The sequence below is a fragment of the Pavona decussata genome, unplaced genomic scaffold (assembly GCF_977016875.1).
Source record: "Pavona decussata unplaced genomic scaffold, jaPavDecu1.1 SCAFFOLD_12, whole genome shotgun sequence".
Lineage (NCBI taxonomy): Eukaryota > Metazoa > Cnidaria > Anthozoa > Scleractinia > Agariciidae > Pavona > Pavona decussata.
In genome coordinates, this window is record NW_028145435.1 from 413,301 (window position 1) to 436,500 (window position 23,200).

At 36.5% G+C, this 23,200-nt stretch overlaps 1 protein-coding gene across 6 annotated transcripts in view; it reads right to left on the bottom strand.

Annotated features, from left to right (window-relative positions):
• LOC146487910 (uncharacterized) overlaps positions 1-16,610 on the bottom strand; it is a 119,712-nt gene extending 103,102 nt beyond the window's left edge. For 3 of the 6 annotated variants that reach the window (XM_085125518.1, XM_085125511.1, XM_085125506.1), the window contains exons 1-6: positions 16,521-16,610; positions 2,745-2,875; positions 2,252-2,293; positions 1,772-1,813; positions 1,124-1,165; positions 618-659 (exon numbers count right to left, since the gene is read on the bottom strand). In XM_085125518.1, the coding sequence (XP_084981644.1) occupies positions 618-659; positions 1,124-1,165; positions 1,772-1,813; positions 2,252-2,293; positions 2,745-2,847 (271 nt within the window). In that variant the 5' untranslated portion in view covers positions 2,848-2,875; positions 16,521-16,610. The remainder of the gene's footprint in view (positions 1-617; positions 660-1,123; positions 1,166-1,771; positions 1,814-2,251; positions 2,294-2,744; positions 2,876-16,520) is intronic. The other 3 variants (XM_085125525.1, XM_085125540.1, XM_085125531.1) reach the window with 3 other exon arrangements.
• Between the last annotated feature and the right edge of the window lie 6,590 nt (positions 16,611-23,200).

A 23,200-nucleotide genomic window follows, 5' to 3' on the forward strand; every position in this document is an offset into this window, starting at 1 on the left:
CAAAAACATAAATCAGTGAGATGCTTTAAATCCATTCCGTAATTTTGTATACTGTACAGAAATTTGTTTTAGTTGTGTATTAAACTCCGCTAATTGGGCTTTGGCAACAATTGGCCACTTCACCATTAATTTTTGTTTGTTTCTGGACAATTATGGTCTCTAGAAATGGAAATACTATCTTTCAGCGAGCTAGTGCGCAAGTTTCCCGCGACCTGGGGGTTTTGATACTTCAGAAATCAGTCTATTTTGTTTTGAGGTGACAGGCCTAATAACTTTTATCTACTAAGTTTCTTGATTTAAAATAATAATAAAAAAGAGTTGCCATATAACTGTTAGCAATAAGAAGATCAATAGCAAGATCGCCATTGTAAGAGATTTTAACCCAGTAGAGCGCAACGGGGAGATTTAATTAGTGACGGTTCAACCTACCCTGAAGCCTTTACTCCAGAGGATCAGTTTTACAAACTGATTTGTGTGAAAAAGCATTTGAGCGTGACTGAATGGTAAGGGTGGAAATTTCCTGTCTTGTATCTTAGAATGGGGGTTTTCCAGGTTCGTTTAAAATGAAAAAACGATTTCTATGGGATGAATAAGCCTCAATTGCAAAAGTAACTGACCTTGGTTGTCACTCTTCAGTTCATTCAATTCTTCAGTTTGAGCTAAAAAAAAAAAAAAGGATATTAAAAACATAAATCAATGAGATGTTTTAAATCCTTTCCTTAGTTGTGTAGACTGAACAGTTACGCATTTAAACTCATCTAATAGAGCTTTTGCATTAACTGGCCACTTCACCAATCATCGTTGTTTTTTCCTGGACCAATACGGTCTCTAGAGATGGAATACCATCTTTTAACGAGCTAGAACTCTTATTTTCCACGATCTGAGGGTTTGGATACTTCAGAAACCAATAGATTTTGTATGGAGGCAACAAGGCCTAATAACATTTCTCTACTATGTTTCTTGATTAAAAAAATTGTGATTTGTGTGGAAAAGCATTTGAGCGTGACTGAAGAGCAAGAGTGCAAATTATCTGTCTTGTATCCTAGAATTAGGGGTTTTCTACGCTCGTTTGAAAAAAAAATTTATATTAGATGAAAAAGCCTCAATTGCAAAAGCAACTAACCTTGGTTGTCTTGCTTCAGTTCATTCAATTCTTCGGTTTGAGCTAAAAGAAGAAAGGGACATCAAAACATAAATCAATAAGATGTTATAAATCCTTTCCGTCATTGTGTAGACTGTACAAAAATTTGTTTTAGGTACACAATAAAACTCATCTAATAGGGCTTTTGCAACAATTGGCCACTTCAACATCATTGTAGTTTGTTCCTGGTCTCTAGAAATGGAAATACTATCTTTCAACGAGCTAGCACTATTATTTTCCACGATTTGAGGGTTTGGATACTTAAGAAATCAGCTGATTTTGTATTGAGGCGACAAGGCCTAATAACATTTCTCTCCTTAGTTTCTTGATTAAAAAAAACACTTCCCGTAAAGCTGTTAACAATAGGAGTATTATCGAAGCAAGAGATTTTAGGCCAGTAGAGCACAACGGGGAGATTTAATTAACGACAGTTCAGCCTACCCTGCAGTCTTTCCTCCAAAGGATCTATTTTACAAACTTGATTTTGTGTGGAAAAGCATTTAAGCGTGACTGAATGGCAAGGGTGAAAATTTTCTGTCTTGTATCTTACAATAAGGTGTTTGCTAGGTTCGCTTGAAATTTAAAATGATTTTATGGGATAAATAAGCCTCAATTGCAAAAGTAACTAACCTTGGTTTTCACTCTTCAGTTCATTCAATTCTTTGGTTAGAACTAAAAGAAGAGAGGGATATAAAAACACAAAATCAACGAGATGTTTCAAATCCATTCCGTAATTTTGTATACTGTACAGAAATTTGCTTTAGTGATGTATTAAACTCCTTTAATAGAGTTTTGGCAACAATTGGCAACTTCACCAATCATCGTTGTTTGTTCATGGACCAATACGATCTCTAGAAATGGAAATACGATCTTTTAACGAGCTAGTGCGCAAGTTTTTCGCGACCTGGGGGTTTTGGTACTTCAGAAATCAGTATATTTTGTTTTGAGGTGACAGGCCTAATAACATTTATCTACTTATTATTATTATGTTTTATTTGAAATAAAAAAAAGTTGCCGTATAACTGTTAGCAATAGGAAGGTCATCTAAGCAAGAGAGTTTAAGCCAGTAGAGCTCAACTGGAAGATTAAATTAACGACAGTTCAACCTACCCTGAAGCCTTTCCTCCAGAGGATCAATTTTGTTCTCGATAACTAAGACGATAGATAGGAAGAAAAAAGTCGTTTTATTTAAATGTACAAGTCTTAAAAAGTGAAGTGATGACTGTAGAAACTAAAAACCACAGAACAAAACATTGTAAACTGCACATAACACTTAAACAGAATTCGGCTGGTGGGAGGTTGACTATAGTTGGCTACAAACACGAGGCTGAGAATTTGAACAGGGGACTACCATAGAACAAATCCAGCTGGAGATCAGAACTCTGCAAATTCGGATTATAAGCGGGCGCGTCTAACAACTCGCACACATCAACGCCCGCTTAGTTTTAACTTTAACTCATTATGAGAATTAAAGAAGACATGTTTCGAAAATCAGGAGAAAAGAACCAATCGACGAATTGAAAGAATATAAAAGAAAAAGAAAAAAGGAAAGACCTTTGAAAACATTTCGTGGAAAAGCTCTAGTTTGGTTGGTCTCACTTACATTCTGTACACTCCTTAGAACACTTCTTAGCCATTCCTGCGTCTGACGTAAAAAGCATGTGCGCCATCAGAGCACTTACAATGACAATATAGGTAGCCTTCATGGTGAACTACGAAATAAGACGTCCAGATCTACAAAAGCAAAGTAGAAAATCTGTAAGAAAGAAAATATTAAGTAAAACAGCCATATCTTGGCTTGTAGTACCCCCTTCCAAGAGTAAAGATACTAATTTTAAGGCTTATTCGTCGACTCCTTCAAAAAGAATAAACTAATCAGAAGAAACAGAAAAGCAGGTACACTACATTTAATCTGACTCCAGAAAACTCTCACGAGATTTTTTCCCCGGGCTGTGGGTAGATTTCATTTGAGTGTCCTAACACCAAATCCAAAGTGACCACCCTAACCGATCACAGAAGACGTAAAGACAACAATGAACCAATCAGAACTCGAAGTATTGTGTGCGAGCAGGCCGTGATTGGTTTTGGTTTGGCTTCTCATTGGTTTAGAAAGTGGTGCGAGTTTAATTTTGCTAACCATTCACAATACGTGGTGAAGCAAACGTGAATTACTTTCGACAGTCAATTGAAAAGCGCTACAATCTAGGCTTTACTGCAACGGAGGAGCAATGAGGAATTATGATTGAGTAACAGACATAGACTGGAGAAAGAAAGAGACCAGTTAGGGAAGTTTGATTAGTATTGAATTGAAAAGGCTACTTCACAACTTCAAACGTCGTGTTCTATTCTTTATATTATTACTAAGAAGATCTTTCATACGTTTACCAAAGCTAAGGGAAAAAATTCCTTTATTCATACAGACATACTAAGTTTGGTAAGGATCTAGAATCAAGAGTTGAAAGAGAATCAACGAATTTAGTTTTCCACACAAATTAGTTCTTAAAGATTTGAACCAGAACCCAGGGAATGAAACTTCAGTTTTCTTCAAATGATGCAAGTGAACATTTTCTCAATAAGCCACTCTTCTTAGAGTTCTATTAATCCCTGCTGGTGGCTTAGACGATTCCATCCTGCTGACCGCTGAGACCACGGTCTCAAATAATGACACCACATGATTCCACTTAGTAGTTTAACAACTCGGATACAGGACGGGTTAATAAATTAATTCAACCAGTAATCAGTAATTTCCTCGAAATAATCTATACATTGTTGTTCAAAACCATTTTAAGTTGAAAACGTTCTCCGTAAAAACTAAAATCTTACTTTAAGACGTGTTTTACACTTAATTCTGGTGCTGTGGTAAGACAGCGCGTAAATCTCATTTGAAGACGATTCATCTTAGTATAAGACGACTTTCTTCTTATTTATACGATGATGGCGTCTTAGATTAAGATGATTTTTTCTTAGATCCAAAGTGCTGTGGTAAGTCATATTTTCATCTTAACTCAAGATTTGAACAATCTTATTCTAGATGCTTTAGAATCTCAACTGATTTAAGTTTCGAAGCAAGGTATAAATCTAACTGCAACGGTCACTACATTAAAAAACTGACAGGGAGCGTTTAATACCATTAAGCTTGAACATGATAATATGAAGCAACGAAAACACAACGAATTTCAATCCATTGTACTTTATTACACCAAATCTAATTTAAATGAGACAACTTATCGAAATCAGCTTACCGTAAATTCACCGGAAAACAGAGGCCGGGCCGCGGCCAATAACTACTGTTTTGTTGGTCTTAAAGTCCTTTAAATCATAGAGACCTCTAATAGCAGGGAATGCAGATTGTCACTACACTCATTCCTCTGATCGGTGATACAGTAGAATTGTTGGACTCATCTTTGGTTTTCAATAAAAAGCGACAGTAATTTCTTCATTTCCATTTTCAATCTTCTGGCTCGCGCATGCTGTCAAATTCGTGTAAGTTACCACGTTTACCGGGGCTTTAGCCCGTATTTTATGTCCAGATGTCTTGTTATTTGAATATTGAAGTTGCTGTCTCGAAATTCTTGTAAATTCTCCACTTTCCGCTGCTTGATCATGAGGAGTATGTTAAATCAGCTTGTTCTAAACAAGGTGAAAGTTTGTGTTGGATCAAAGCTCCAGACTCCGTGTCTGCAGAGTTTGGATCAAAATCAACCAATCAGAAAAGAAGTCCTGTTTCCTATGAGGTCTGCATTTTTTTAAATGAACCAATCAGCAAGGGCTTTCCAAAATTTGGATCCTTTTGTGTTGGAATTTTCTATTTCTTCCAAGTTAGCCTTGTTTTATTTATTTTTTTTTTTTACCGAGAACTAAAATGGTGAGAGCAGAGATCGGCGTATTAAATCGCCGATATCTGGCATGTCAGATATCGGCGATTAAATTTGCCAAGTGTGCCCGTTCCGCGATTTTTTTACGCTCATCGCTGCGAATTGCCAGTAAAGTCAATCAGTCAGGTTGGGCGGTTTTATCACATGAACAACGCCGCGATCGGCGGAAAAAAATCGCCAGGTGTGTCCGCATCAATCGGTGGCGAAAATCACTTGCGATTTTCGCTGGCGATCAAATTCGCTGCGATCGTCGTATAAAATGCCAGGTGTGTCGCCAGCTTAAGGCGTATTACATCTTACGTAGGATGGCAGAATCTTATAGCCTGCTTAGGCGTCTTAAAATTTCCACAAGACCAAAAAACATCTTAAAACAAGGACCCCATCGACTCAGATTAATATAATTAAGACTGGTCTTTCTTAAAGTAAGATGCCTCAATGTTGATTAAGATAAGCGCTTCTCAAATGAAGACGATTTAAAGACAATATTTGAGACGATCTTTTATCTTTTATACTAACTGAGACTCCGATAGTCTTCATTTAAGATCTCCTGTGTTAAAATAAGATGATCACCGTCTCAATTTAATGTGGCGGTGGTCTTGCATAAGACGAGAAACGTAAGGTAAAATCTTAGTTTAAGATTTTAGTTTTTACGGAGTTTCAAATCAGTTCGATTTTTATTTCCCTTTGTCTCGGATTATGGCAATGAAAACTGCACAGAGGAGAATAGAAATTAAACTGGTTTGAAAAATTTTAAACCAAAAAGTCTTAAACCACAACATATGCATGCGCATCCTGCTTTCTTTTGTAATTCAAAACAGGTCAAAGGAATGTTTTCCTAGAAACTTGCTTTTTCCACACCTAATTAAGTTGCTCAGTAGCTATACACAAATCATGATTTAAAATAGGATAAACGATTTCAGCTTCCATAAAATATTTATTGTAAAGCAGCCGAAAGTAAGTTACTCTTGTGTCTGTATTAAAAAAATCTCAGAGAATGAAACCTTTATTTTCCGCAAGTAAAACACTTCCGTGAATAAATTTTTCACTACTCTGGTGTATTTTCACTCAGAATCTCCACGCTCTACAATCATAACCAATCGCGCCACAAGTTGAAGTTTAGAGCAACGCAAATTCATTTTTTTTGTTAGTCATACCTAATTTAATTTACGGCCTTCGGCTTCTAAGTGTTATCCAATTTCCTATCTGTTGTCGCTAAAGTACTAAAACGCCTTTCATTTCTGCTTCAGAAATTTTTGTCGTTGCTAGAAAGCTAGCACAAACTCTAACGGGGTATTAATGAATATCTTCTGAGACCTTATCGCCAAACAAATCATTGCCCTTGTAGACAGGGTAGTGAGTGTCGCGTTATCGTGTTTGTAGACTCGAGTTTCTTTAATATCCTCTTTAGCTTCCTTCGGAGTTGCGATTTCTGTAGGCTCCTCTTGAACTGAAGACGGGTGAACTTAATGTTCCATTCATTTATGAAAATAGTCAAAGTTTCTATAACAGAAATTAAATCTCAAAACGTTTTCTCCTGCGCTCTATTATAACAAACAAACGCAATCACGAAGCCTGTTTAAATAGCATTGAATACACAAAGAAAGGGAAATATTAAAGCTCTACAAGCCCAGTTTTATGCCTTTTATTTCACCAACAAATACTTTTATATTATTTCCAAAGTCGAGGAAAGCTTACGTTTTTCACATCGAATAACTTTGCTCAGTAGCTACAAACGATTTAAACTGAATAGAATAATCGAATGCTCTGTATCATTATCGATCACACCAGAAGTTGAAATTTTTCGGCGATCTAAATTCACTTCTCATTTTTCTGCTTTCTACTGAATTTCTTTGCCACCTCATCTCCAATTCGTTAGCTGTTGTCGCTAAAATAATTGAATGTATTTATTCACATCCAGGAATTTTTTGAGGTTGTTGGACATCTAAGCTAAATTCTAAAAGAACACCTTCTGAGAAATTATCACGCTAAATAACTCATTGCGCATTTAAAAGAGACAAATCTCTGTCGCACTATCCCTGTATGAAGATTCGAATTTCATTGATATTCTCTTTAGTTTCCATGAGAGTTGTTATTTCTGTAGGCTCCATTTGAACTGAAGACAGGTGAACTTAATGTTCTATTCATTTATGAAAAGTAATAGTCACAGTTTCTATAACAGAAATTCAACCTCAAAAGGTTTTCTCCTGCGCTCTATTGTTATAAACAAACGCAATTACCAAACCTGTTTAAATTGCATTCGTTACATAAAGAAAGGGAAATATCAATTAAAGCTTTACAAGCCCAGTTTTTTGCCTTTTATTTCACCAACAAATTCTTTTATACCGTTTCCAAAGTCAAGGAAAGCTTACGTTTTTCACATCGGATAATTTTGCTCAGTACTGGGGTACACACGATATAAAATAGAATAAATAATAATAATAATAATAATGATAATGACAATGATAATGATAATGATAATGATAATGATAATGATAATGATAATGATAATGATAATGATAATGATAATGATAATGATAATGATAATGATGATGTTCCTCTGTCATTTCCTTACTGTCATTTCCTTACTTTTTGTCATTTCCTTACAAAAAAAGTGTCATTTCCTTACAGTAAGAAAATGACAATGTCATTTCCTTACAAAAAAATTGTCATTTCCTTACAGTAAGGAAATGACAATGTCATTTCCTTACAAAAAAGTGTCATTTCCTTACCTCAATTTTGTCATTTCCTTACAAGTAAGGAAATGACAATGTAATGTCCCTACCACAAATTGCATTTTCCTTACATTGTCATTTTCTTACAGGAACATTTTCTCTTCTTTATGGGGAATCATTAACAAAGACACTACTTTCGACGACTTACCTGTTTGCAGTAATTTATGACTAAAATTGTGTTTATTCAGTGCTTTTTGTTAAAATTATGGCCCGTCTCAAATCAACGATTGGTCAGCCTTCATCCAGTTAGATGCCTTTATTTACAATAGGTTTCTTTGTTCATTTTTTGGCAAAACTAAGAACTGATATCATTATAGGTCCTGGCAATAAATAAAGACTAATAGTAAAATACATTGGATGTGATTATATTTTACACAATACAACTAAATAATAATTGCAAAGCTGTGCTTAAATGAAATCAACAAATTAAAGTTAAAACTACTCCGGTATACGAACATGATAGTTAAATGGCTTTTTCCGCGCATTCAAATAATTGTTATTGTTACTTGTCCCCCAAAAGAATGAAATAATTTAGTAAAGCCAAGATGAGCCAATAAAACGTAATGCAAGAACTCTACTGGGGGCATTGCATATTGGCACTTTCGCAGTTGGAACCGAACACTCGGGCAGTTGAAAACCTTGCAAGATTGGATACATAAGTTTCTATACCCCAGTTCTCAGGGAAGGGTTTTGTTTTACTGAAACTGATAATAATAAATTTGGTAAAAAGAGAAAGGCAGAGAGGTTGCAAACTGATGTCACTGCGCTCACCAAAGAAAAGAAAGAAAAATAGCGACAAAGACAGCAATTTTGGTACGGAAACAGAATCTACCGACTGTTCTGAGAATTAGGAATCTGAGTCAAAGAGTTCCGAAGACGACCCTGAATACGACCCTGCTCAGGAAGCGTTTTTCGAAAAGGGTCAAAAAGACGTACACGACATGTCAACATTCGGCTCAGATTCTGAGGGCGTTGAAGAAGTAGTAACAAGCCGAAAAAGCGACGCTAAATGGGAGGACTAGTTATTACCAACAAGCTGAAATGCACCACAGTCTTCGAGAGAAATCCCTTGGCCAGTTCGAATTCTATAGGTTCCAGCGTCATATTGCGGGTGGGGACCCACCTGTCGCACAAGCACTTAACAACACAAGGCACGTCCATATTATACTCCAAGAGTTGGACTCACATGGAACAGGTTTGGATTGTCTAGCGCGGGATAAGTCCTTTGACATTCGGGACAAATGAGCCAGACCAAGACTAAGAAAAAAAAAAACCCTCAAAGGAGGAACCACCATCAGGCTCTACTTCCGTTCCTTGGAGAGCTTTTCGAAGTGGTGAAGGAATGTAAGAATCCAATCGAAGACCAAGACGAGCAAGAAGATAGCAAACTGACAGAGAATGGGCTACTTTTTTGTCGCTGGTCCCTTGGGAGGCCTAAAGCATTCTCAGGGGACGTTTTCGGACACACTGATTCCATTGGAAGCTTTTAAAAGAATATTTTTCTTGCGTCCAAAAGGAATATTCGTATTGAGTCCAAAAATTGACTTTTTTTCCAAGGGGTAGGTTCAGGGGTTTTTGGTCAAAAATGAGCCAACTTAAGTTTGATCATTTCTGTGAAGTTTGAACTTTGTGATATGAAAAAGCTTTTTTTCCTGCAAATGTATTCTTACCCGTTGAATAGATGTCAGTTTCATTTAGATTTCATATCTCCATCTTTAAGTCAAAGGGATTTTTTTACGTTTGTGTTATGTGTACACCATTGGTCTCATTAAAAGACATTTTTGTTAAAACACATAGGGGCGTACCCAGTACTCAAAACTGGCATCCTACTGTGGTTTCTATTCTAGGCACCTGTTAACCCTTTCTAGACCGAGGGGGGGAGGGGGATTCTGCCCGCTTTGACTTTGAACCTTTATAACCCTTTTAACTTTTAATATGCAAGCAAACACCACCAAACTCAGTAACTATTTTTAAAACTTGCCTGGGAACAAATAAGTATGGTCGGTGAATGACCTTGACATTTGACGTTGCCATGGTAACCAAATTTTCACAATTTTTACAAAATTCTAGCTCCGCAATTGCTTGGAAGGATTTTTTTCAGAGGAGCATAGTAATTACGTTGACATCATTCCAGTAAACATAAAAAAACAGGACTTTTCAAAAAAAGTAAAATCTTCCTGCCCGTGATACTCTGAAAACTGTCATTTCCTTACCTAAATTGAGACCAATTTCGTTTGTAAAAAGATCAGAAATGAAAAAGAAGCCACGACATTGAGGCAAAGCTTGCGTCTCCTTCCGTGAATATCTATTATGGATGTCAAATCAAAGTTCTCTTTCACAGGGCAAAGATATCAACCAACACAGTAATTGTCATTTCCTTACAATTTTTACAGAAAACACAGTTACCTTTCCCTTGTTGTGAAGCCATTCGTTTGTGACAAATGCTCGATTTCATTGCATGGCCTTTAGTTGTGTATGTCTGGCTTTCAGCACCAACTATGGTGAATTTATATGATTTAAATCCAGCACGGTGGAGGGATTTGTACTTGTGAGTTATTTTTGGTTGAAAATTGAACACCTATAGTGCTTTGCAATGCGAGAGGATTGCACTAATGGCAATTAAGTCTTATGTGTCAGCGAATGTAGTATTAATAGGCAAGAACAAGTCTTACATTTATAGGTAGGTCCGAGTAGTTGAGTGCTTAATACAAAAAAGATACACGAATGTAAAATTCCTTGAATTTAGACTAAAATTGTCATTTCCTTACCTTTAAAAACAAGAAAAAAATTGTCAAAAATTTGTAAAACGTTCGAAAGTGCTTATTTCTTAGCTGGCACTTTCATTCGTCCTAACCTTTCTAGAAAACAAGCGGGACTTGTTTATCATCCAATCTGCGGTTCATTTTGAAGAAGAAAACGATATTCTAGAAATTGTCATTTCCTTACCTATTGAACATTTCGTCTTAAAACTTTCATTACTCCTATAATACTCGTGCCATTTACATGATAACCTCACGAAATGTAACATACATTAATAGCTATTATGTCACAAAAGACCAGGCATTATCATCTATTTTTAGCCCTTCTAGAGACATTTAACTCAAAAATGGCAATTCCGCCTTGAGGTTGACTTTGAAACCTGTACTAGACATTATACTTGCACTAGATTTTTTTTTCGTCGAAAGGTCGCTTTTCTGAAACATGGATGATAACGTGGGGAATACAAATGAAGCTGTGGGGAATGACTTTATCATCTGTTAGGCAAATTTGCAAAGTTCTAGCAATTTTTCTTCCTAGATTCCCCAATTTTCGTCATTTCCTTACCTTTTGGAAATTTCAATACGCCATTTCTCGGTGGCAGTTAAGGCAACATTGCTGTTCTTTTAGCACAGATAACATTGGCACCAGAAGTTTGCTTTGTGAAAAAATTAGGGGTTTCTCATGTAAAATGCACATTTTACAAGCGATTTTATGATTATCATGAGAAAGGTAAGGACATGACTTTTCAGGAACATTATAATGATAATGATAATGATAATGATAATGATAATGATAATGATAATGATAATGATAATGATAATGATAATGATAATGATAATGATAATGATAATGATGATGTTCCTCCGTCATTTCCTTACTGTCATTTCTCCTTACTTTTTGTCATTTCCTTACAAAAAAATTGTCATTTCCTTACAGTAAGGAAATGACAATGTCAATTCCTTACAAAAAAGTGTCATTTCCTTACCTCAATTTTGTCATTTCCTTACAAGTAAGGAAATGACAATGTAATGTCCCAACCACAAATTGCATTTTCCTTACATTGTCATTTTCTTACAGGAACATTTTCTTTTCTTTATGGGGAATCATTAACAAAGACACTACTTTCGACGACTTACCTGTTGGCAGTAATTTAGAAAGTTTTACAATACAATTGTAAAACGCAGTTAATGGAACGTGACGCCCTTAGCCCCGGGGGGCATCTCTACGTACTGTACTTTAGACTTATCACTGTATCATTGTCACGTTGGTCAATAGTCACATTGTAATATGTTGCGACATTGTCTGGAGACAAGTTAGTTCGCTTTTTCTGTATGGCTAAACCAGTGAATGGTGCATTCATGTCTGGTTTGCTATGATGTAAAGTCTATCATAAGCATAGTACAACCCTGGCCATTGGCCCTGACATTGAACGCTGTCTAGCTTTAAATGTGTGATAGAAGGTTCTAAGTCACACTTGGTTACGACATGGTTTTATCTACTGTTACGCTGTAAAAAATGTACCCTCCCTCCCTCCCTTTGGGGGTTGATCTGTGATATAACAAATAAACTTGGGGATGCCTATCGGCGTTTGCGCTTCGGTTACGTCTGCGTAGCGACTTCCCCAAGCTAAGTTCTCTAGTTCATTTCAATGACTTTTGGTAATATTGACCTGCCAATACTCCGGTCCGACCCAGCAGCGCTGGAGAGATAGGTGAGGCATGATAGGTCATTCAGTTAATTAGGTTTGCGCGTTGCTGGCCTATATGGCAGCTCGTAGCGCTCTAGTTTTGCGACCTGCCAATACTCTTCTTGGAGTGGCGCTGCTGGCCTAGCTGTGCTGCTGTTGCAGTGCGTTGTTGTGTTTTGTTGTTGTTGGCCTAGGTGCAGCTGGAAGTGCCAGAGAAGTGAGGCCTTAAAATGGTCACGCAATAGAAGTCGCCAGTCACGCCAATCGCCGAGCGGTGTCCCCCCAAATTAATGCCAAACGTGTCTAGTGGTCCTTACTTTAGTTTATTACTCTACGTTTCATTAAAGCCTGTGTGTTTGGATATATTAAACGGAACAGTGACAATAATGACTAAAATTGTGTTCATTCAGTGCTTTTTGTTAAAATTATGGCCCGTTAGATGCCTTTATTTACAATAAGTTTTTTCGTTCATTTTTTGGCAAAAGTAAGAACTGATATCATTATAGGCCCTGGCAATAAATATAGACTAATACTGTAGTAAAATACGTTGGATGTGATTATATTTTACACAATACAACTAAATAATAATTGCAAAGCTGTGCTTAAATGAAATCAACAAATTTAAGTTAAAACTACTCCGGTATACGAACATGATAGTTAAATGGCTTTTTCTGCGCATTCAAATAATTGTTATAAAGGGAAATCTGAGGTGAATACTTACTTGTCCTCCAAAAGAATGAAATAATTTAGTAAAGCCAAGATGAGCCAATAAAACGTAATGCAAGCACGCTACTGGGGGCATTGCATATTGGCACTGTCTTAGTTGGAACCAAACACTCGGGCAGTTGAAAACCGTGCAAGATTGGATACATAAGTTTCTATACCCTAGTTCTCAGGGAAGGGTTTTGTTTTACTGAAACTGATAATAATAAATTTGGTAAAAAGAGAAGGGCAGAGAGGTTGCAAACTGTCTCTGCGCTCACCAAAGAAAAGAAAGAAAAAGAGCGACAAAGACAGCTGCAATTTTGGTACGGAAACAGAATCTACCGACTGTTCTGAGAATTAGGAATCTGAGTCAAAGAGTTCCGAAGACGACCCTGAATGCGACCCTGCTCAGAAAGCGTTTTTCGAAAAGGGTCAAAAAGACGTACACGACATGTCAACATTCGGCTCAGATTCTGAGGGCATTGAAGAAGTAGTAACAAGCCGAAAAAGCGACGCTAAATGGGAGGACTAGTTATTACCAACAAGCTGAAATGCACCACAGTCTTCGAGAGAAATCCCTTGGCCAGTTCGAATTCTATAGGTTCCAGCGTCATATTGCGGGTGGGGACACACCTGTCGCACAAGCACTTAACAACGCGAGGCACGTCCATATTATACTCCAAGAGTTGGACTCACATGGAACAGGTTTGGATTGTCTAGCGCGGGACAACGGTCCTTTGACATTTGGGACAAATGAGCCAGACCAAGACTAAGAAAAAAAAAAACCTCAAAGGAACTACCATCAGGCTCTACTTCCGTTCCTTGGAGAGCTTTTCGAAGTGGGTCAAGTAATGTAAGAATCCAATCGAAGACAAAAGACGAGCAAGAAGATAGCAAACTGACGGAGAATGGGCTACTTTTTTGTCGCTGGTCCCTTGGGAGGCCTAAAACATTCTCAGGGGACGTTTTCGGACACACTGATTCCATTGGAAGCTTTTAAAAGAATATTTTTCTTGCGTCCAAAAGGAATATTCCTATTGAGTCCAAAAATTGACTCTTTTCCAAGGGGTAGGTTCAGGGGTTTTTGGTCAAAAATGAGCCAACTTTGAAGTTTGATCATTTTTGTGAAATTTGAACTTTGTGATATGAAAAAGCTTTTTTTCCTGCAAATGTACTCTTACCCGTTAAATAGATGTCAGTTTCATTTAGATTTCATGTCTCCATCTTTAGGTCAAAGGGATTTTTTTATGTTTGTGTTATGTGTACACCATTGTTCTCATTAAAAGGCATTTTTGTTAAAACACATAGGGGCGAGCCCCAGTACTCAAAACTGGCATCCTACTGTGGTTTCTAGTCTAGGCACCTGTTAACCCTTTCTAGACCGAGGGGGGGAGGGGGATTCTGCCCGCTTTGACTTTGAACCTTTATAACCTTTTTAACTTTTAATATGCAAGCAAACACCACCAAACTCAGTAACTATTTTTAAAACTTGCCTGGGAACAAATTAGTATGGTCGGTGAATGACCTTGACATTTGACGTTGCCATGGTAACCAAATTTTCACAATTTTTACAAAATTCTAGCTCCGCAATTGCTTGGAAGGATTTTTTTTCAGAGGAGCATAGTAATTACGTTTACATTATTCCAGTAAACATAAAAAAAACAGGACTTTTCAAAAAAAGTAAAATCTTCCTGCCCGTGATATTCTGAAAACTGTCATTTCCTTACCTAAATTGAGACCAATTTCTTTTGTAAAAAGATCAGAAATTAAAAAGAAGCCACGACATTGAGGCAAAGCTTGCGTCTCCTTCTGTGAATACTTATTATGGATGTCAACTCAGAGTTCTCTTTCACAGGGCAAAGATATCAACCAACACAGTAATTGTCATTTCCTTACAATTTTTACAGAAAACACAGTTAACTTTCCCTCGTTGTGAAGCCATTCATTTGTGACAAATGCTCGATTTCTTTGCATGGCCTTTAGTTGTGTATGTCTGGCTTTCAGCACCTACTATGGTGAATTTATGTGATTTAAATCCAGCACGGTGGAGGCATTTGTACTTGTGAGTTATTTTTGGTTGAAAATTGAACACCTATAGCGCTTTGCAATGCGAGAGGATTGCACTAATGACAATTAAGTCTTATGTGTCAGCGAATGTAGTATTAATAGGCAAGAACAAGTCTTACATTTATAGGTAGGTCCGAGTAGTAGAGTGTTTAATAAAAAAAAGATACGAATGTAAAGTTCCTTGAATTTAGAATAAAATTGTCATTTCCTTACCTTTAAAAACAAGAAAAAAATTGTCAAAAATTTGATAAAACGTTCGAAAGTGCTTATTTCTTAGCTGGCACTTTCATTCGTCCTAACCTTTCTAGAAAACAAGCGGGACTTGTTTATCATCCAATCTGCGGTTCATTTTGAAGAAGAAAACGATATCCTAGAAACTGTCATTTCCTTACCTATTGAACATTTCGTCTTAAAACTTTCATTACTTCTATAATACTCGTGCCATTTACATGATAACCTCACGAAATGTAGCATACACTGATAGCTATTATGTCACAAAAGACCAGGCATTATCATCTATTTTTAGCCCTTCTAGAGACATTTAACTCAGAAATGGCAATTCCGTCTTGAGGTTGACTTTGAAACCTGTACTAGACATTATACTTGCACTAGATTTTTTTTTCGTCAAAAGGTCGCTTTTCTGAAACATGGATGATAACGTGGGGAATACAAATGAAGCTGTGGGGAATGACTTTATCATCTGTTAAGCAAATTTGCAAAGTTCTAGCAATTTTTCTTCCTAGATTCCCCAATTTTCGTCATTTCCTTACCTTTTGGAAATTTCAATACGCCATTTCTCGGTGGCAGTTAAAGCAACATTGCTCTTCTTTTAACACAGATAACATTGGCACCAGAAGTTTGCTTTGTGAAAAAATAGGGGTTTCCCATGTAAAATGCACATTTTCCAAGCGATTTTATGATTATCATGAGAAAGGTAAGGACATGACTTTTCAGGAACATGATAATGATAATGATAATGATAATGATAATGATAATGATAATGATAATGATAATGATAATGATAATGATAATGATAATGATAATGATAATGATAATGATAATGATAATGATAATGATAATGATAATGATAATGATAATGATAATGATAATGATAATGATAATAATAATAATAATAATAATAATAATAATAATAATAATAATAATAACGAATTCAGCTTCCTCAAATACTAATTGTAAAGCATGCAGCCGAAGGTTTGTTACTCTGGTGTGTATTAAGAAACTTAGAAAATGAAAGCTTTGTTTTTCGCAAGTAAAACAATTTCTTAGTTAAAATTTTCAGTAGTTTGCCGATGCACATGTTCTCAATCAGAATCTCCACGCTCTATCATCATAACAAATCCAATTTGTTAGCTGTTATCGCTAAAATACTAAAATGCCTTTATTTAGGTTTAGAAATTTGTGACTGGTTGTTGAAAAGGTACAACAAACTCGAAAAGGAAATTAATGAATACCTTCTAAGACATTATCGCCAAATAAATCATTGGGCTTGTAAACAATACTCTGAAAAATCAAGAGATTTAACTGGGACTTACTTCTGGATGAAGAATTCGAGTCTCTTCAATATTCGTTTTACTTTCCGAGAGAATTGCGACGCGGTAGTCTCTTGTTGAACTGAAAAGTGGTAAATGACGAAGAGTTCTATTCTTCTATTCATTATGTGCCCGTCGCTAGGCATAAATTCGAAACATGATACAATTTCAATTTTTACCAAATAACACAAACTGAAGTAATAATGCCAATCACCATTTATTCAATGTAATTAAATTGTGCAAATATTTGACATGCATTGCTAATGTTATTTTAAAAGAAGGGCAAACAATTTGTCAAAGTCTGTCACTAATGAAACGCCTCCACAACACGTTGGCAAGAAAAGTTTGTAATCTATTTAGACTGATGAGTTGATTTAAAATGGTGTTTTATATTTTAACCTTGCAATGCCAAAAAAAAAAAAAAAATACAAAACAACAAACAAATTACGCAGATAGAAAGAAGAAAGAAAGAAATAATATCAGGGGAATTAAACAGAACTCAAGTCTAACCTCCACCAAATCAATAGGAACCGTCGAAGCCACGAACGATCAAAGTACTATCTGTAAACATTCGCTTATTTATACTAGAAAAATAGGAGTCTGTTGTGTGCTGAATATAAACTTTTTTTTCAAGAATAGTATATTGTAATGTAATAAGCAACAGTAACTAGCATACACATTAGAAACGAAAATGATTATAAACCAACAGGGAAAAAGATTAATAGTATATACAGTGGCAGTTTTATTCCCTCGTTAATTAGTGGTTTTTAGTGTTGTTTTTTAATAGATGAGGTTTACAAAGTTCACGAGCCGAAAAATTTGCTTTCCGATCCAAAAGTAATAAATTTGCTGGGCGTGTAAATGAATGAGTAAAAGAGGATAGACCAACTCAGCTTGCCACAAAAATTATAAAACAGTTGAAACGCAGAGAAGGAAACTATTTTCTGCGCGCGTGACGCTTACTTCGTGAGATTCTTCACCATTTTTGTGCATTTTCACTGAAAATCTCTGCTCTGTATCATTATCGATCACGCCAGAAGTTGAAATTTTTCGGCGATCTAAATTCACTTCTTATTTTTCCGCTTTCTACTGAATTTCTTTGCCACCTCATCTTCAATTCGTTAGCTGTTGTCGCTAAAATAATTGAGTGTATTTATTCACATCCAGAAATTTTTTGAGGTTGTTGGACATCTAACCTAAATTCTAACGGGAAATAAACACCTTCTGTGATTTTATCACGCCAAATAACTCATTGCGCATTTCAAAGAGACAAATCAATGTTGCACTATTCTGAAAATCTTCGAGCTGGGACTTGCCCTTGTAGCTTTCATGAGGGTTGCGATTTCTGTAGGCTCCTCTTGAACTGAAGACAGGTGAACTTCATGTTCTAATCATTTACGAAAAGTAATAGTCTAAGTTCCTATAACAGAAATTCAATCTCATAACGTCTTCTGTTTAAATTGCATTGATTACAAGCCCAGTTTTATGCCTTTTGTTTCACCAACAAATTCTTTTATACCGTTTCCAAAGTCAAGGAAAGCTTACGTTTTACACCGAATAATTTTACTCAGTAGCTGTACACACGATTTAAAATAGAATAAACGAATTCCGCTTCCTCAGATATTCATTGTAAAGCGTGCAGCCGAAGGTTTGTTACTCTGGTGTGTATTAAGAAATTTAGAGAATGAAAGCTTTGTTTTCCGCTAGAAAAACAATTTCTTAGCTAATTTTTCACTAGTTTGGAGCATTTTTACTTAGAATCTCCACGCTCTACCATCATAATCACACCACAAGTTGAAGTTTAGAGTTCTATAAATTCGTTGGTTGTTTTTTGGATATCTAATTTTGTCTGCGTCCTTTTCTTCTAAATCATCTCCAATTTGTTAGCTTTTGTCGCAAAAATACTAAAATGTCTTTAATTTAGGTTTAGAAATTTGTGACGTTGCTGAAGTTTTTGCTTATTAACTTTTTGTTTGTGTTATTTTTTGGTTTGCATTTTGGTGTACATTTTCACAAGAATTGCCTGGCGATATCCTTGGCTAGCTGTAGCCTGCGCACGGAGGGTACACGCAGAATTTTTTTCTTGGGGTGCGGGTTGCTATGTACAGACTAAAACTGTGGTTATCCAAATATTATGTAAAGATGATGATTTTTGCGAGAAAAAAAGCTGAATTAAAAAAAAAAATAGACAAAATTTAAAAAAAGTGAGCCAAATTTAAACGAACAGGAAAGGGGGCATCATAGTTCAATTTGTACTATGTAAGGTATTGAACGCACTCCTGTAACCTGCATTTGATTACTACTTGCCACAAATTAATAGAATTTTGGTTCAAATAATCAGTTTAACAGAGGCTAAATAGCAACTTAACATTTGAAAACGACATTTTCGTACTGTACCGTTTATTTAGGCCTTGTAAAATACAGTTGATTTTACGTTTTGAGCGGAATTTACATTATGTCTTGGAAAGCGAAGAAATATATATATATGCACAGGAGCAGAAAACATAGCCACGAAAACCAGTCATATAGTGTGTTCATATCGGGTCATATTTCGGAGAAACTGAACTGTTTTCGGTGACGTCCATGTAAGTGCCAACGCTTCTGCACCCGCGATAAACGAGAGCATAAAGTAGAGGTCCTACATCGGTCAGCGGAATTATCAAAAAAAGTTTGCGTTGGAAGGACTGGGTGAACGCCAAACCCGCACATTTAATACGGAGTTTAAGAAGCAGACTAGAAGCTACTTCGGTGACGGCAACGAGAACGTCACAAAACAATAGGATATGGTTGCACTTGCCATTTTACCCTTGGGTAAATGGCTGTTGCCCATGGGGAAGCACCTTTTTTGTGTAACCGATTTTCCCAGAGTGAAGTTGCCTTTGGGAAATTTCCATGGATACGTCAAAAAGAATAAAAGAATTTCCCATGACAGTTCCCGAGGTAACTTCTATGGGTTAATAAGAACCCAAAGCGGTTCACCCAATCATGAGAAAGTGAAATGTACCAAATACTAAAAATCACGTGTTGTTTACGTGCTGTGTTCATGGTAAGGTCAAAAAAACTGCAAGCTCTGGAAAAAGTGTATTTGTTGTCGCCTCGGCGTCGACGTTCTTTTCTTGATATAAAACTCATGCTGAACTTCCAAACCTATTTGAGATGGAGGTTGTAATATAAGCGGCAGAATAATCGAAAACATTTCATGATTCGTGTCATTCATGCTTACGTTTATCATTGTTTCTCATCAAATAGGGTAAAGGTTTGCTGTTCCCCTTGGGCAATTTATCAGCGTGTAACCGCAAGCATGAAATCAATCAAAAACCCAGACTGAACCCAACCCAAGCTATTTTCCCAAGGGGAGCTTTGGGGAAGAGGTCTAGTGTAACTGCACCTAAAATGAGAACAACAAAGGCCCTGCACGTGCGTCATGAATTTTGGTACATTTCTCTACCTTGCTCGGCCAAACAACAACGTGAAATAACCAAATTCAAAGTTTTGTGGAGAACGTGAGCACATGACGGTAAATTTTTAATCTCTGTCTCAACTTGAACACCGTTTAAACCTGCTATGTTACTGGATAGTTCGGCCACATTGTACAAGTTGAACGAATTGGAACAATCGCGAAGTAGTACAAGTAACGGGAACTTATAATTATTTTCAAGCGACGTTTTCGTTGGCGTTGCTGTTGTGGATTCTTAAAGTCCCTAATATACTTAGTTCCAACGCTATGCGTCTCCACACGTAAAAAAAACCACAAAATTTAACTGGGACTTACCTTTGAATGAAAAGCTCTTGTTTCTTTAATATTCTCTTTAGCTTCCTTGAGAGTTGCGACTCCTGTAGACTCTTCTTGAACTGAAGACCGGCAACTGATGTATGTTTCTTTTCATTGTAGGACCGTTGGTAGGCATGGTTTCGAAAATACAATTTCAATATCAAAAGCGTTCCCTCAACCGCTCTATTTATTTTTACCAAAAAACGCCAATCACTAAATGTAATGAAATTGTTGGTGAGTTATTAGATGGTCAAGGATACTGTTCCAATCTTATTGAATTGTTAATGTTATCAAGAAGCACAATCATTTGTCAAAGTCTGTCACTGATCTTTAAACGCCTCCACAACACGCTGGCAAGAAAAGTTTGTAATCTATTCAGACTGATGAGCTGATTGAAGGACCATGTTCGTTAATACAAATATCTTGAGAACTCAAGCCGGTAACGAAAAACAGTAAAAAAAAAAAAAAAAAAATTCACACCTTCGAAGCCACTGAAACTGGCTAGCTATCAAAAAACCATATATTTTCATTTGTTTACTTATGTCTGCTTGTGTGCTGAATTAAAACAATTGAAGTGTAGGTAATTAGCAAACATATTAAAGAAGAAAATAATTACAAAAACCAGTGCTAGTTTTATTCATTTCTTTTATGCATGCGATTTACAAAATTTAAACGAAAAACTTGCTTTAGACAAAATGTGTTGCTTCAAAAAAGACGTTGTGACTTTTAATAATTTAAGATAGGTAATGCCATGCAAATATATTGAAATACCATTACCTTAATAAATTGTTGTTCAAGTCGTTGTTGTTGTTGGTTCGCTTAGGCCATATTATTAAAATTCTCCCCAAACTGAGTACCCGCAGAAAACCTGAAATAATACGAAAGCTTTATGCAGAGGTGATAACTTCGCTAGTGATCAGGAGCCAGGCATGAGTTGAAAGAGGATAAACGAATTCGGCTTCCTTCAAAATTTCATTGAAAAGCAAATATATTATCATGTTACGGAAAGACAGAGAATGAAGCCAGTATTTGTTTTCTACAACTGCGGCATTTCCTTCACGAAATTCCTCACCGTTTTGGTCAAGTACCAACTTAGAATCTCCCCCAAAATTTTTTAGCTGCTTTCGGGGAAGACATCTTTTATGTTTAAACAGTTATTTAATCGGCTTAACGCTAGTTTTAAAATTGAGAGTCTAAAAATTAATCAGAAAGGTGTGAAACATAAAAATGTAAAGAAGTTCCACAGTTTTCAACGGCAATAAAAGATTAAAATGACGGATAAGTAACATTTAAGCATAATTGAACAAGCCACAGATATAATCAGATAAATCGCAATCCAGTGGATACAATACTTCAACTTAAAGACATTTTGTTCGCAGGATAGCGACTTATCTGTTTGATTAAGTGATCGGGTCTCTGACCAAAAACTAGGCCCTGAATTGCAAATCATTACCAAAGTACATAAAATTCGAAAGTAACATTTCTCAAGATTTCAATCAGCAGTGAAACCGAACACTATTTGCTTGGAAACTCCCATGAATGGAACATTGGCAAGCTTCCATTTGGATCAGCTGAATTGATCCTCATCCAAATGGAACTTGACCATGAGTAGCTTCGATCGCTGCAGCTGAATGGAGTTTAGCCCGCCTTTGAATTACTTAAATCAACAGCAAGCTGGAAAGAGCTTAAATAACAACCATTTATGGCTTGGCTTGTTTTATTTTGTTTTGGGATGAGTTGGGCTCACTTGGGTCCGGTGAGCGCGGGATCATTTTCTGAACAGCGGCCGGTAATCGAGTTTAAGGGATGCGGGAAGATTCCCAGAGACAAAGAAATTGAAGAAATTTAATGGTAAAACGTTTAAAAGTAAAACTTGTGCGTGTGAATGTGTTATTAGATGGCAAAAGATATATTTCCAATCTGATTGAATTGCTAAAGTTATTAAGGAGCGTGAATCATTTGTCAAAGTCTGTCACTGATCAGGTCTCCACAACACGTTGGCAGAAAAAGTTTGTAATCTATTCAGACTGATGAGTTCATTCAAGATCCTTGCTCGTAACAAATATTTTGAGAACACAAGCAGTTCTAAGCTGAAACAAAAAAACAAACAAACAAACAAACAAAACAAATTCCGAACCGTCGAAACCACTGAAGCCAACAATGAAAGTACTATATATTTTCATTCCGTTTACTTATGTCTGCTTGTGTGCTAAATTGAAATATTTCAGGCGTCAGTTATTAGCAAACATTTTAAAATAGAAAGTTATTACACAAACTAGTGACAGTTTTTTTTTACCAAATTCCTGATTAACTTGTATTGCAAGTTAATCAGGAATTTGGTAAATCCAAGGAAGCGGACCGACAAGTCGTTTACAGAGTTAGTCAACCTGGTGAAGAATCATCTCAATCCAAGACCCTCTTCAATCGTCTATCGGTTCAAATTTAACAGCCGTTTTCGTCAGCCGCGAGAAACAATACAACAATATGTCGCCGAACCGAGGAATTTATCCGAGCACCGCGAATTCAACGACCAACTGGAGAAAATGCTTCGTGATCGACTGGTTTGTTGTGTGAATGATGAACGCATACAGCGGAGATTGCTGGCGGAAAGTCAACTGGAATTCAAGAAGGCAATGGAATTAGCCACCGCGTTGGAAACCGCCGACAGGAATACACGTGATCTGAAGCACGGGAATCCGAACGAAAAACCGAAAGAACCACAAGTTAACCGCGTGACCAAGGAGCCACCGAAACAAAAACAGCCGCCAAGGAACCCGAGGCAATCAAAAGAATGCTATCGTTGTGGAGGCCAGTTTCATGATGCCGATAAGTGCAGGTATAAAGAAGAAGAGTGCTATAGATGCCGTAAAAGGGTCACAAAGCAAACTAGTGTCCCGGTAAACGTAAAACG